The sequence below is a fragment of the Oryzias latipes genome, chromosome 19 (assembly GCF_002234675.1).
Source record: "Oryzias latipes chromosome 19, ASM223467v1".
NCBI classification, from domain to species: Eukaryota; Metazoa; Chordata; class Actinopteri; order Beloniformes; family Adrianichthyidae; genus Oryzias; species Oryzias latipes.
This window is the reverse complement of record NC_019877.2, coordinates 10,255,004-10,268,480: the sequence shown is the minus strand read 5'-3', so window position 1 is coordinate 10,268,480 and position 13,477 is coordinate 10,255,004. Positions and strand designations below refer to the sequence as shown.

Sequence of the window (13,477 nt, the reverse complement as noted above, 5' to 3'; positions counted from 1 at the left end):
AGTAGTTTATAAAGGCTAAAAAGAAGCGCTACAAAACTTCAAACAATATAAGTGTTTCTTCGTGTCTGTCTTTGGCAATATTTTAAAACATAAAATGTGTTACATTTTAAAATATATTTTAAAACAAATAATAATGGCAGTTGCAGAAAAAAATGGTCCATGTAGGACATAAATTCCAATTTTGTTTAACTTTAAGATGTGAAAAAACTGCATGAAAGTTTAGCTTCTAATCTCACACTTTTTTTTTTTTTTTCTGTCTCCATCAGACTTAATGTTTCTCTCCCCAAAGGTCAACCAAAGTGACAAATGTGTTCAACAATTACTACAAAGGTGTCTTTTACTTTGAAGGAGGAACTCATAATTCATTCTGCAGACACTTCATCAGGTGACCACATGCTGGAGTGGAGTAAATGTGAGATTGCAGATAAGGAGATTGCATTGAAACAGTTCTGCGTTTTGGACCATTAAACACAGAAGCAACAGGAAATTGTTAGTGCATAGCAAGTCTTTCAAAACTTTCTATGGATCACATTTACTTCTTTCTGCAATGTAGACAATAAAACAAAAAAAAAGGAAACGGCTAGAAGAAATCTGAAAGTGATCCCCGCAAATGAAAGGATCTGCACAATGAGGGAAGAGCAGCTTTATTCTTTAAAAGCATAGACATTGTTGGAGAAACCTGGTAGGCAACACAACACTACCAACATACCAATAGGTTGTCCACATATTAGTGTATAGTAAAGGTAAGTTATTGTGCAAATAAACATCTTGGGACACATTTCTAGATCTTCACACTTCAACAGAACAAGGTTTTGGTTTTGTTACGTTTAGATTGTCATTCGAGGAACTTTCATCATATAGTGTGAGTTTTGTTTTCTTTCATAATTACAGAGGATTAAACAGAAAACTAGTGGATTCTTACATAATAAAAGCATGAAGCGGATACATGGTTACATGGAGTTAGCACAATGACAGAGGGTTGGTAAAAATATTTCTATATCTTTAGCTTTTTACAGAAAAAGAAATTGTGGATTTAAACTTTTTGGCCATATTGATAAAACATCTATCATTGACCACTCACGACCTATGAGAGCCAACGTTCTTCCTCTTCTTTTCAAATGTTAAAGAACATCCTCATGCCTCCAGCTCCAGGCCTAGACCTAGCTTGTGACCACCAGCATTTATATTTTTTCCATCCACCATTGCAGAGAGGGTGAGTTTCATTCCTGTAACGTTTTTATTAGATTAGAAAAGGAGAAAACATTTTGAGTCGGTTTATAAAACAAGTTCTAGAAATGGGTCTCACCAGGCCGCAGAGTCTGAGTGTATCCAATTCCAACCAAGCTGGCGTTATTCACCTTTGCCTGTATTAAATGTAAATTGTTTGAGTCAGAAATAAGTTTTGTTTGTTTTTTAGCAAACCTCCTGTTTTCAATCTGACACTTACAGATATGGAAGCACTGGGGTCCAGCTGGTATTTTGCAGCGATGCCAAACAGAGTACCATTGCTCCCAACCGTCCAGGCAAGATTTACAGCTGTCTCCAGTTTGTCATTCACTTTCTGATAAATGGATCCGCCAAACTCTGCACCATCGTTTCTGTAGGAAACAAGAAAGTAAACCTGCTTCTTAAAATAGTCTACAATGGAAAAAAAGGTTATATTTGATGACTAAAGGCCAATTGTGTTGTAACTGCTTTTAGGACTTACACATTGGTGTGGAGCTGAAAGTCGCCGGTCGTGTAACCGACAGCAAAGTTGCTGCGGGTCATCCTAGACTTGGCAGAGTCAAAGGTCATCTGGTAACCTGCCAGCCACCCCTCATAACCACCTACTGCTGCTGCGTGGATAGTAGGACCAGCAAAATCTAAATCTACGTCAACGCCGGCATTGACGTGTTCCTTTTTATAGGCTGCCTTGATTTTGCCACTCTTCTTGCTGTAAAATTAAATAAACAGATTAAATTGACCGTATAATGAAACCTGAATTTATGATTAAAGTTCCAACTTACCCAGTGTTGGGTGAAAACGTAGTATCAAAGTTAAGTTTCAGCCCTTTGGTGATCTAAATCAAAAAAAGAAAAAAGGAATTTATGTTGTTTTTTTTTAAATGGATATTAAAGACTTCTTTCTTTTTTTTGTTACCTGGTCCTCAACACAAACTTCCGTCCCCAGTGTGTTTTCTGTACTCCATTTCTCTGTAAAGGTCAACCCATACTCAGGCAATTTGTACTTGGTTTCCAAAGTACCAGTGACCTTGCTGGTGTCCGTGTTTGAGGAGCCAGACGTTTTAAACTCCTGAAGGGAAAAATTTAAAAAAGGGGAAATGGGGTCAGAGAAAATATTTTTTAAACTGCTTTCTTTTAAAACATCTGCAATTTTCATAACGATCAAATGTATAGCAGCTGCCAGTATTTGTTTTTTTTCATAGACAGAATATGGGGGGGTAAAAAACTAACACCGGTAAATATTTTTCTAAAATTAGCAAGGAAATATCAAATCACATATGCAACAATTAAAGAGAGTACTGTTAAAATGATTTTAGCAGCCATGCACGTGTATCTAAGGTGACTATTGCATGACCAAAGTATTCATGTTGACAAAAGAAAAACAAAGGGCTGATCGTGTTTTACAGGAGCTATTGAACTCACCACTCCACTTGAAGATTTGGTCTTCACATCAAGCTTGACCAGACCGAACCCTGAAATAACAGAAACATCATTTGGTTTCTAACCTGTGCTCTGCAGATCACAATATAGATAAGTATAGCTGCTATTTACCATATCCTTTGCTGAAAATGTCTTTTGCTGATTTTCCCAAGTCTGCATAGGCTGGAGGAACTGTCATTATGACTGTAAACAGTGATTTAAAATATCAATGGAAAAGGTGACTTTAAAAAAAATATAGAGGGACCATCCTTTAATAAAGAGCAAAAGGAATAAAAAGCCTTTTTTATGTATTTCCACTAAAGATGCTTGAACATTTATTTACACACAAACTACTAAAAAGGTAAAAACCACGAGAACAAATCTAATGCAACACTGTTATGCCTGAAAACAGCAGTAATTTAAGCAGATGGATTTGTTGATGGATGTGTGAATCGTTTCCATTGATTCACGGTGAGCCAGTCAAGGTTAAACTTGAGAAATGAACATCTATCATGCTGTCACTAATATTATGAAGAAAGAATATTTATGTTAACTCGGTTTGATTCTCCTGAATTAGCTGCTACTCAACTTCTTCTTGCACCCCCCCCCCCCTTTTTTTTAAACAAATTTTGACATTGAGAATTATCCAACTAACATGTAGTAGTTGTAATATATAAAATACTGGAAATCATAATTAACTTCAAAGAGCACTAAAGCAAACATTTTGAAATTCGCAGAAATGACGTCCTCGCTGTTCTTCAGAAGAGTTGGAACTCATCATCGAGGGGCGTTTTCGAGCGAGCAAATAGGAAGTCTTATAACCACTTTTGTAAAATATACGGAAAAAAAATAAAATACATGCGATTAACAAACGTATAAACTTCGAAACCTACCAAAAATTACAGTTGTTCAGAGTGTCCTGGTTAACTTTGGCGGTAGAAAAGGGCCAGAAATGTGCTCAAACCGGTGTAGGACGATATGGAGGAGACACCGCATTAAAACCCCTGTTGACCTCCTGGTCGTAGGACCACATACTAGGGCTCGGCGTTTTTTGCCTGAATAAAATGGCAGCAGATTTGCAATGTTCTTAAAATGTTTTTATACATAATGAATTATACTATTAGTTGTTAACAGCAGGAAAAATAGTTTTTACATTTTGAAATAAAAGAAGATTTTATGATAAATGTGTTTGTTTCAAAAGCACAGGCAAGTCAAGGACGTCTAAATCTCCATAGTAACCGCTACTCTCAATATAATGCATATATTAGCTCGTCTAAATTTGTTCAGGGGTGAAAAAGACAAATTAAATGTTCGATTAAAGCAAAGATATTTATTTTTCATATTATTACCGCATAGGGGCCACAACCCAGTTGGGGTCCCTATGCAGTAATTTGATAAGGGGGAAATAATAAAATAATTATGAAATAAAAACATTGAATTACTCAAAAAAGGAACTATTAAATTAGCATGAACGCATTTGTAAAACCCAAGTATTTGATTGAAAAGTATGTTGATGTAAAATTGTATAGATCTAATTAAAAAACCTCATAATTCAAAATGTTTAATCTCCACTGTTTGGATGACAGCAGAATAGACTAGAAATGATCGCACATACTATTTATCTTCTTATGTACTGCTGTGGATAAAAGGGCAACTTAAAATGGCTACAGTTCTAACATTTTACTAATACTATACTAGCAATTTATAATAATTTTAAAAAATTATATATACACACACACACGTTTCTTCTTTAACCCTTGTGCTATCTTAGATGACCCCCACCCTTACATTAACGTGTTATTCCTACCATGACAAAGGTGGATAAAGGTGGAAAGATTTCATGTAATCCATGGACACCAGTGAAGATCACAAATCATTGAAGAAAAAAGGTTTAGCGCACTGTCTAGTGGGTCTAGATGACCCAACTCCCAATGTTAAAGTGCCTAGGATAGCACAAGGGTTAACAAATAAAAAAAAATTCACTAAAATTGTGAAAGTGACCTCTTGCTCAGTCTCACTTTCCTTACTGGTTATTTCAAAAGATGAGCAAAAAAGTCAGAAAAAGAGATCCGTCTGGGAAGAGTTAAAATGTCTGATTTTAAGGGATTCCAACAATTGTATTTGCTCCACAAACCTGAGCTGGTGGAAAACCTTTCCAGAAGGGCTGCTATGAGATAAGAACGTTCCTAATGTTTAGTTTTTTAACAGTATTGATATACACCCTCATTGTAGTCAAAGTGAAAAACTTAACCTAACCTCTCACCTTTTCCCAACACTTTTGTACCAGGATTGTGCAGACATTGGGGGGGAAACATGAGCTTTTTCAGCTTTTTAATGATGAAAATGTTGGACAAGAAACAAGAACGTGTGGCATAAAACACCTCCTGTGTTAAAAGAAAAACAGCAGCCTGTCAATTTCATTTGGAAATGAAGAGCCCTCCCAAATGCCACAACGGCCAAACTGACGCTTCATTTCACAATGTCACCCACTGAAATAAACATCAAAATAGCACATCACAGTATTTTGCAAATACATAGTTTAGAGCAACTGTAAACATTTTTTTTCTCCATGTGCATGTTGCCATAACTCTGTATAGGGGAATACAAAAATAACTGTTGATATATATAAAAGAAAATAAATACAAACAAAGTACATTTAGAGATCAGCTTAGTGCAGATTTATGTCACAAAATTAGAATAAGGGAAAGCTCCTTTTTGTTCTATTTCTGATCATTCACAAAGGAGGAAATCATCTCTTTTACTTAAAAATAAAAATACACACATCCAACATGGGAAAAAAAACTGAAGAGTCGATCATCCGAAGACTGAGTTATTGGCAAATGGAATTTAAGACAGATGGAAAAGTATTTTGGCTAAAACTGAACTCATCCTGAAAGCATTTTTCTAGACCATAATCATAACGATCTGCACACGACCCCGACGGTTTGCTCTTCCTCCAACTAAACATTAAAAAAATCCTTTGCGCTATGTCATTTTAAACGCAGAAAACCATTTATTAAATGGCTTGATGCACATTTATAGTTGAAAATGTGGCTTTTTTTTAAAGGAAATTATTTTAGAGCAAAAGGAGGAAAGACAACTTTACTGTCCATCCAAATGATGAACTAAAAGCTGAAAACTTTAGGCAACGATGAAGAGCAGGTCAGAAGGTACTACAACAACGCTATCTGTGCTAAAATAAACAATATCCCTTTGAAGTAACAAAAAACTGATCGGAACATGATGACTTTTGTAGAAGAGTTTTGCAGATAAAATTTAAAAAAAGGTGACAGATGTCTGCTGTCTGTGTCGATAAAGATTCTAGTTGTCAACTTGAAAAAAGCTGAAAAAAAACTGTCCGCTACCCTATGAGCCTCCTCATCATAGCAGGTCTGGAGAAGGGCCAGCAGTACTCGTTAGGCACGGGTCCGTTAACGTTGCACTCAAAGAAGGAGAACATGGGGAACCAGATGCGGGCTCGCCGACTCTGCTGGTAGGCGCGGGTGTTGGCCAGAGTGTGGTAGTATAGAAAGAGTCTGGTAGTGATGTAGAAGGCTATGAACACGTCAATGGAGTAGTGTTCGTGTGCGGCCAAGATGAAGAAAATACCAAAGAGGTTGAGGACCCAGGACAGGGTGTGAATGAAGTTCCAGCTCCGGGGAGTGTCTGCAGAGGAAACCAAAACTCTGAAACCACAGCCAGGAGACAAGAGAAGCAGAACTTTGTCCTGTCCGGTCACTTTTACACACAGAGGCTGATCCTGAACATTTACACTAGCCCATAATACGTCAACAATATTTGAATACAGACAAAACACAGAAACCAAACACCTTTAGAGCTCACGCCTTTGATTGTTTTGCCTTTTTGTTATAATCCGGCTTAAGGAGATCAAACAAAAAAAATGAACACTATAATTTACTTTAGTCAGTTATTTGGAGTGAAGGATCATGATCTTAAACACTCGCTCTACTTCTTGTTTCCACATTTGAATAAATGCGATACAGAGATGGGCCAATAAAAAAATAATCTACAAAAGGATCTAGAACTGCTAGCTTGTTTGCATAGTTTAATTTTTACTTTTTTGTTCCGATTCCTATCCCAAAATCATATTTTTTACTTCTTCATTCCTGACTTTATTTCCAATTATGTGAAATAAATATTCTTCGATGTTTCTTTGGTTAAAGATGATGCTAAATTCAGTGCAGTCTTGGATTTAATGGTTAATGGTATCTTGCGAATTAGCGACCTATAGCATAACGGGGTTTAAACTAATAATATATATCTTTAAATGTTTTACTTTGATTTTTTCTGAATTTATTTCCAGCTATGAAAAAAAAAATAATGACACTCTTGTTTTTGCCTTCAAGTAGATGCTAAATGAAGGTCATTTCAGAGCTACATCAATAGGCGTCAAGGGGTTTAAGGATTTCATTTCCCTTCTTTATGTTTTTATGTCTGGCAACTTACATTCTGTCACAAAAAAGTTAAGCATGGTGAGAACGACAGTGTGGCCGCTGAACATGTAGTCGCCACACGTGTGCACTCCGGTCAGAGTCATCCCAAAGCCACTCCAGATGGCCACAGCCCGCTGCAGTTTGGCCCACAGGTCCCCATACATCTAAAGGAAAAAAGAACGTTTATTAATATGTCTTTAATTGTAGTTTAAGATATCCATGCATCATTTTACCTTCCCAGAACACTGCAGGTGCTGTCCCGGCACTGACAGCGAGGTGACAAACATGGTGATGCAACGCAGCATAAACACGGTGCCCATCAGGCTGCACAAGCGCCGCAAAAGGATGGACCTGCGTGGCGGGAACACAGACGGAACGCAGGTTCAGATTTAGAGGGAACACTCGACGCCCAAAGAACACAACTGAGGGAAGGGACGACAACAAACTGCTGAAAGCCTGTCAGAACTCCCACCTGTGTTTATGCAGCAGCAGAACCAGCAGCCAGATGTTACAGAGGATCACCCCACACGCCTCAGCCATGGCAAAAGCCCAGGGGATTCGGGGAACGCTGATCAATCAAAGACAAAAGGATAAGTCAAAACTGTAACAGAAGTTTACAACAAAATATCATCATTTCAATATTTTAGTCAAATTAATGATCAAACTGTGAAAAAATAAGCTATGTTCAAATAAATCTTGAAACATATGAATTTATTTTGTCTTAAAAAGGAATCAAATGATTAATTATTGTTTTTACAAGTTCTAAATATTTTTTTTTCTTAAAATATATGGAAAATCTAACAAGCTTTGATTCTTTTTTAAGGTCTAAATGCACAGAGGCGCAGATTCCCTGAACTCCGCTCTCGTTGATCTGAGACTTTCCTTTAAAGGCTCTGAGCTGCTCACAAACAATGTGCCACACTTAGAAGTAGGTCACTTCAAAAAACTCAGTAATCTCTTTGACCCCTTCAGGAGAACATGGGGACAATAATAGAACCTGTGCATTGAGGAAATAGGCCGTGAAGTTTGACATTAATTAGTCTGTGCCATTTCCGTCTTTTCTTGCCTTACTTGCTTGACCCCCTGAGAAATATTGGAAAATAAGTTGCAACTCCTAACTTACCTGTCGAGAAAAATATCTGGCAGTGGAGGGTATGTGCGCATGTCAGGCACGCGTTCGTGCACTATGACCATGACGAAGGATGTGAACCCGAACACAAACACCACGTACACCGAGCTGAGCACCGTTTTCCAGTACTCAGGATCCAGGCGCCTCATCTGCTGCTTGTATTTGCCGTTGGTGTACTGCTGGTACTCCTCTCCCACCGGAGCCGTGTCGGTGCCGTCAGAGTCCCTGCTTGAGTCTCCGTTGCACAACCAGTCCAAGGTGCCCCCAGAACCTGACGGAGAAAGCCCCTCGAAGGGAACGCCGAGCTCATCCAGCAGGTCCAGGTTCTGTTTCTGCAACTTGCGGATGGACACCATCAGCCTTTTGATGTCTCCCAGCACCTTGAGCTCCAGCGGCGGCGAGCGGAGGTCGTACTCGCTGAGGGCCAGCAGGCTGGATCCGTCCAAGCGGTGCTTGTAGCACAGTAGATCCACATAGTCGCAGAACCCTTCGTCTCTCAACCACTTAGCAACGTGCTTTGGCGTCCAGCGGCGGACACTCAGCTGGGTCATTTCCCCTCTCCTCACTTAGAGGGTGGAGAAGACGAGCTAAATTAGCTTCAAAAACTTCACTCCATCTTGGGTTAGTTTTTAAACATTAATAATGGATTGGATTTATCTGTGCTTTTCCAGACGCTCAAAGCGCTTACAGTGTGTCCATTATTCATTCACTTCTTATTCATTATCAAAATTTTGGCACAAAATGCAAAGATTGAACTCATGTATTTATATTAAAATTACAATAATTTTTGATGATTGCAAGTGAGCTCATTCACAAAAAATAAAAATCATATCACTGATGCAATTATAATATAATGTACACATTTCCTATCCAAAGGTGCAGGATTGATACTGTTTTATTTAATTTCACTATACTAGTAGTTGAAGCCTTCCATTCATCTCTATCTAAAACTCATTTAAAACAAATACGATATAGTCACTTCAAAATAATTGTCATTTTAACACAAGCTAAAACACAGACCATGAAAAACTAGAAAACCTTGCCTGACTCAAGTTAAGCTAGTCAACAACATTCATTTACAATCGCTGTAAAAACACCATATTTTGTAATTGTATTTGAAAAGTATTTTACATATTGAAATTAGCACCCATGAACATAAAATAAAGATTAACCTGAGGCACAGCATCTCCCAGCATCAGTATTCCAGAGTGACTCAGTCTGGTTTACATGAGCTAGTTAGCTTCTGCTAGCTTAATCAAAACGTGACGCCTTACTCACCCGGCTTAGATCAAACAGACGACTTGGTCTTTTAGTTATTCAGTTTATTAACGTAAAGCCATCTCGGCAGGGTTACACGGAATTGTGTCTACGGTGTGTGCTGCAAAAACTCCACCGTGAGGAAAAGCATTTCGCCTGAGGTTCGTGGTGCCTAGCATTCATGTTATCAATCTAAAGCGGTAATGTCGACTGTAGCGGCGCAGGAAAAAAATAAAAGAAAACGCCGCGTGCTTTAGTAAGGATGGTCAATGCTGACATCTAGTGGTGAGAAATAGATACTACATATTAAACGTTCAAAAATTCTAACAACAACAACAATAATAAAAATAATAATAATAATAACATAGAAAAATGTTTTTACTAGTGCTGGTAGTCGAGAAACATATTTTATTTTTTTTTTCTGAGTTATAGGATCAATTGGATAAGGAAAAGCGCAGTTTCAGGACTTCTAGACAACAATGAGAAATTTTGACTCCATGAGAGATGTGTTTTTGAACAAAAAAGCTTTACCACTGAGAGAAAAATATGCATTGAGATAAAAATTCCACATAAAAAGAAGACAGCTAGGATTCTAATCTGGGCCTTCAGTGCTGTTAGGTACCAGTGATGACCACCAAACAAAATAATTCATTCATTCATCTTCTTCTTCCCCACCACTTATGGGCAATGGCAGGGGACACCCTGGAGAGGTTGCCAGTCTGTCATGGGGCCAAACATGTCACACACCCAGCAATACTCACATTCACACCTATGGACAATTTGGAGTGACCAATTAACCTATGAAGCATGTTTTTGGACGGTGGGATGAAGCTGTCATCCCTGGAGAGAACCCATGCATGCAGAGAACATGCAAACTCCACACAGAAAGGTCCCTGATTGTTGTTCTGTCTCAGGTCCCCAAGCTGGGACTTGAACCAGGGGCATTCTTGCTGTGAGGCAAGAGCGCTAACCACTGCGCCACCATGCAGACCCCAAACTAAATCAAACAACTGTTATTGGATCGACTGATGGGCACACATTGTGCATTTTAGGATGATATAAATTAATCCAATTTGAGCAACATAAAGATTTTTTGTAATTATAAATTAAAAAGAACCAGGTGAAAGCATAATGGCTAAATTAACATCACATCAGTCAACACTTCTTCATAAGTCTACATCCGTTTTTGATTTAAATTTAAAACAACACAAATTCAGTTGGTTATTTGTTTTTATTATTAAAATGTCTTTATAATTAACATATTTTGAAAGTATTCTAACCATACTTGTTTGGTGTACTTTTTACATTCTAAAGTACTGTCTTCTCCTAATTTTAGGTATTCACAGACAGCTAGAGAGATGGATAGAAGTGCTCTTGAAAATCCTCAAAAAATGATCATGTGTGCATATAAGTGGAAAAAAATGTCTTAAAGATTTAGAGGTGTAAAGTTGGCCAGCATTGTGAATTTAGGTCACTGTTTTATTTTTAGAGCGGAGGCACCTGTCCTTGTCAGTGGCAGCTCGGCTGCTATCTTCTTTCTCTTTCGGCTTTTCCCATCAGGGGTCGCCACAGCGAATCATCCTTTTCCACCTCACTCTATCATGGACATCTTCTACCCTAACATTAGCCAACTTCATGTCCTCTGTTAAGACATCCATGTATCTCCTCTTTGGCCGTCCTCTTGCCCTCCTGCCAGGCAGCTCCATCTCCAACATCCTTCTACCAATATATCCACTATCCCTCCTCTGAACATGTCCAAACCATCTCAGTCTGGCTTCTCTGACTTTGTCGCTGACACAGGCAACATGAGCCGTCCCTCTGATGTACTCGTTCCTTATCCTGTCTAACCTGGTCACTCCTAAGGAGAACCTCAACATCTTCATCTCCGCTACCTCCATCTCAGCCTCTTGTCTCTGTCTCACTGCTACCGTCTCTAACCCATAGAGCAGAGCTGGTCTCACCACTGTCTTGTACACCTTTCCTTTGAGTCTTGCTGGCACTCTTCTGTCACACAACACTCCTGACAGAAGAGTGCAGCTCGGCTGCTATGATGCCTCCATTTAGTATCCAAATAAATGCTTGTGGAATAAATCCTCCAAATGTAGGAGTTTGTGTGCAGTTAAACATTAACAACATGCAAGTAAACAGTGCCGTTCGGCCTTTTACTCAGTCTGTGAAAGAGCTGGAGAAGATTTTATATGGAGGGAGAAGATCTGGAAACCATCTGGATGAAGTTTGGCCAAACGTCTTTATTGGGGATATGTGAGTCCGTTGAAATAAAATCTAGATTTATCTATGAAGTAGACCTTTTGTGTGATTTCTTTTTTTGTCTCAGGTCGGTAGCTAATGATCGCTACAGCCTGTGGAAGCTTAGAATCACTCATGTTGTGAATGCAGCTCATGGGAAGATGCACTCTCAGGGGAGTCATGACTTCTATGGACCCACAGTGAATTATTATGGGATCCCAGCAGACGATTCTCCATCATTTAACCTGTCTTGCTATTTCTTTCCTTCGGCTGAGTACATTCAGAAAGCTCTTAACACAAATGACGGTAATGTTGCTTCTCTCTCAATGTTCAAAAAATAAAAACATTATCTCCTAATTAATCACAAATTCTTCCTGTTTTTCCAGCTAGAGTTTTAGTCCACTGTGCGGTTGGAGTGAGCCGGTCAGCCTCCATTGTTCTGGCCTTCCTGATGATCCAGCATCATTACAGCGTGGTGGAGGCCATCAGTAAGGTCAAAGAGCACAGATGGATTTTCCCGAACAGAGGCTTCCTCAGACAACTTTGTGCTTTGGATAAACAACTTAAAAAATGACTTCTACTCAACAAAACCTTCTGTTGTATGTCAGAAAATGACCTTACTGTTGAGACGTTTCAGGAATGCATAATACTGTTTACAAGATGATATAAATGGATGAAAGAAAAGAAAAGAGACAAATTACTTTAATCACTTTTGTTGCTCAAGTATACTTCTTTAACTTCGTTTTTTTTTTGTATTTTTTGTTAGTTGAATGGGTCTTATAGGCTTTAATAAGCTGCAGCGTCTGCCTACGTCCTTTCTCATGTTATTTCTCTTAAGTTCTATCAAATTGAGACTTTTTTCCCCTTAAATAAAAAGGATTGAATGAGTGAATGAATGATTATTGTTATCACTTTTTATGTGTTTAAAATAACTAAACTAAACTAAAAATGATTAGATTTAATTAAAAAAACACATGTTTGAAGCACACTTAAGAAACATTGGCACATCAAAAACAATTCATGATCAATATTCCCCTTTATAAGGAAAAGCTAACCTGTTTGGTATTAGCTTAGCAAGCCTTTTTACTTTATATAGAAAACAACAGTTTTTTTTTCTAATTGATTACTTACTTGGTTTTGACAAGACAGCAAATGAAGTAGAAAAGATAATATATCTTAAGACTTAAACTTAAAGAATAATGAATTACTGTAAAAGGAAACCTGCAGAGTAACATAATCCCTTAATGCCTGAATTTATTTATTTCCAGCTTTGAAAAAACATTTCACTCATGGTTTTTCTTTCCTGTCTTCCCTTAATGAAGGTCGAATTTGGTTTAACTGCAGAGAGTGATCATATTTGGGCGTCAAGCAACTAAATTAAAAGATCAAATGTATCCATCCATCCATCCATCCTCTGAACCCAGTGAATCCCATTTGAGGCTATGGGGTTGCAGGAGTCTATTAACATAAAAAAATGTTATGAGTAAAATGTTTACAAGTCAATTATAAAAATAATTATATGTTTTGTAAAGGTGCTTTTTTTACTGTTGTTTTGATTACTGAATGAGTATGAGGATGCTTTTAATGCTAGGGACACTTCTTATAAATTTTACTTCTTTGTTTTTTTGTTCTTATGTTTTATCATAATTTGATGTATTTGCATTCTCTTGAACAAATAAAATACATTTGAAAAAAAAAAGAGCCAAACTTCATAGTTTTCAGTTCACATGTATCCAATAGGTTAA

At 37.8% G+C, this 13,477-nt stretch overlaps 3 protein-coding genes across 4 annotated transcripts; 1 reads left to right on the top strand and 2 right to left on the bottom strand.

Annotated features, from left to right (window-relative positions):
* Nucleotides 1–628: 628 nt before the first annotated feature.
* On the bottom strand, nt 629–3,670 carry LOC101154906 (voltage-dependent anion-selective channel protein 2). Its single transcript, XM_004080399.3, has 9 exons — nt 3,539–3,670; nt 2,778–2,849; nt 2,649–2,698; nt 2,143–2,295; nt 2,010–2,062; nt 1,709–1,936; nt 1,448–1,598; nt 1,307–1,364; nt 629–1,226 (listed from the first exon to the last, which is right to left on the bottom strand). Exons 2-9 carry the CDS (start codon nt 2,842–2,844, stop codon nt 1,135–1,137), a joined length of 852 nt encoding a protein of 283 aa, XP_004080447.1. The 5' UTR covers nt 2,845–2,849; nt 3,539–3,670; the 3' UTR covers nt 629–1,134.
* Nucleotides 3,671–4,961: 1,291 nt separating this feature from the next.
* samd8 (sterile alpha motif domain containing 8) lies at nt 4,962–9,700 on the bottom strand. 2 transcript variants are annotated; one of them, XM_004080398.4, is made up of 6 exons: nt 9,507–9,700; nt 8,223–8,793; nt 7,572–7,667; nt 7,333–7,450; nt 7,113–7,263; nt 4,962–6,311 (listed from the first exon to the last, which is right to left on the bottom strand). In XM_004080398.4, exons 2-6 carry the CDS (start codon nt 8,777–8,779, stop codon nt 6,007–6,009), a joined length of 1,227 nt encoding a protein of 408 aa, XP_004080446.1. In that variant the 5' UTR covers nt 8,780–8,793; nt 9,507–9,700; the 3' UTR covers nt 4,962–6,006. The 2 variants fall into 2 exon arrangements, with proteins under 2 accessions (XP_004080446.1, XP_011486522.1); XM_011488220.2 differs by having other exon boundaries at nt 9,401–9,508.
* Nucleotides 9,701–11,544: 1,844 nt separating this feature from the next.
* Nucleotides 11,545–12,630, top strand: dusp13 (dual specificity phosphatase 13). Its single transcript, XM_011488331.3, has 3 exons — nt 11,545–11,747; nt 11,821–12,038; nt 12,119–12,630. The coding sequence occupies exons 1-3, from the start codon at nt 11,620–11,622 to the stop codon at nt 12,304–12,306; spliced, it is 534 nt and encodes a 177-aa protein (XP_011486633.1). The 5' UTR covers nt 11,545–11,619; the 3' UTR covers nt 12,307–12,630.
* The last annotated feature ends 847 nt before the right edge of the window (nt 12,631–13,477 follow it).

Bases quoted from the DNA above. Each gene is read 5' to 3' on its own strand.
- dusp13 (XM_011488331.3), top strand. From the start codon at position 11,620: ATGCAAGTAAACAGTGCCGTTCGGCCTTTTACTCAGTCTGTGAAAGAG. The intron at 11,748-11,820 runs GTGAGTCCGTTG...TTTTTGTCTCAG, and splicing joins AACGTCTTTATTGGGGATAT to GTCGGTAGCTAATGATCGCT. The intron at 12,039-12,118 runs GTAATGTTGCTT...CTGTTTTTCCAG, and splicing joins AGCTCTTAACACAAATGACG to CTAGAGTTTTAGTCCACTGT.
- samd8 (XM_004080398.4), bottom strand. From the start codon at position 8,779: ATGACCCAGCTGAGTGTCCGCCGCTGGACGCCAAAGCACGTTGCTAAG. The intron at 7,264-7,332 runs GTAAAATGATGC...TTTTTCCTTTAG, and splicing joins ACCTGCAGTGTTCTGGGAAG to ATGTATGGGGACCTGTGGGC. The intron at 6,312-7,112 runs GTAAGTTGCCAG...TTTCCTCTGCAG, and splicing joins TAACTTTTTTGTGACAGAAT to ACACTCCCCGGAGCTGGAAC.
- LOC101154906 (XM_004080399.3), bottom strand. From the start codon at position 2,844: ATGACAGTTCCTCCAGCCTATGCAGACTTGGGAAAATCAGCAAAAGAC. The intron at 1,937-2,009 runs GTAAGTTGGAAC...TTAATTTTACAG, and splicing joins ACGTTTTCACCCAACACTGG to CAAGAAGAGTGGCAAAATCA. The intron at 1,365-1,447 runs GTAAGTGTCAGA...CATTTAATACAG, and splicing joins ACCCCAGTGCTTCCATATCT to GCAAAGGTGAATAACGCCAG.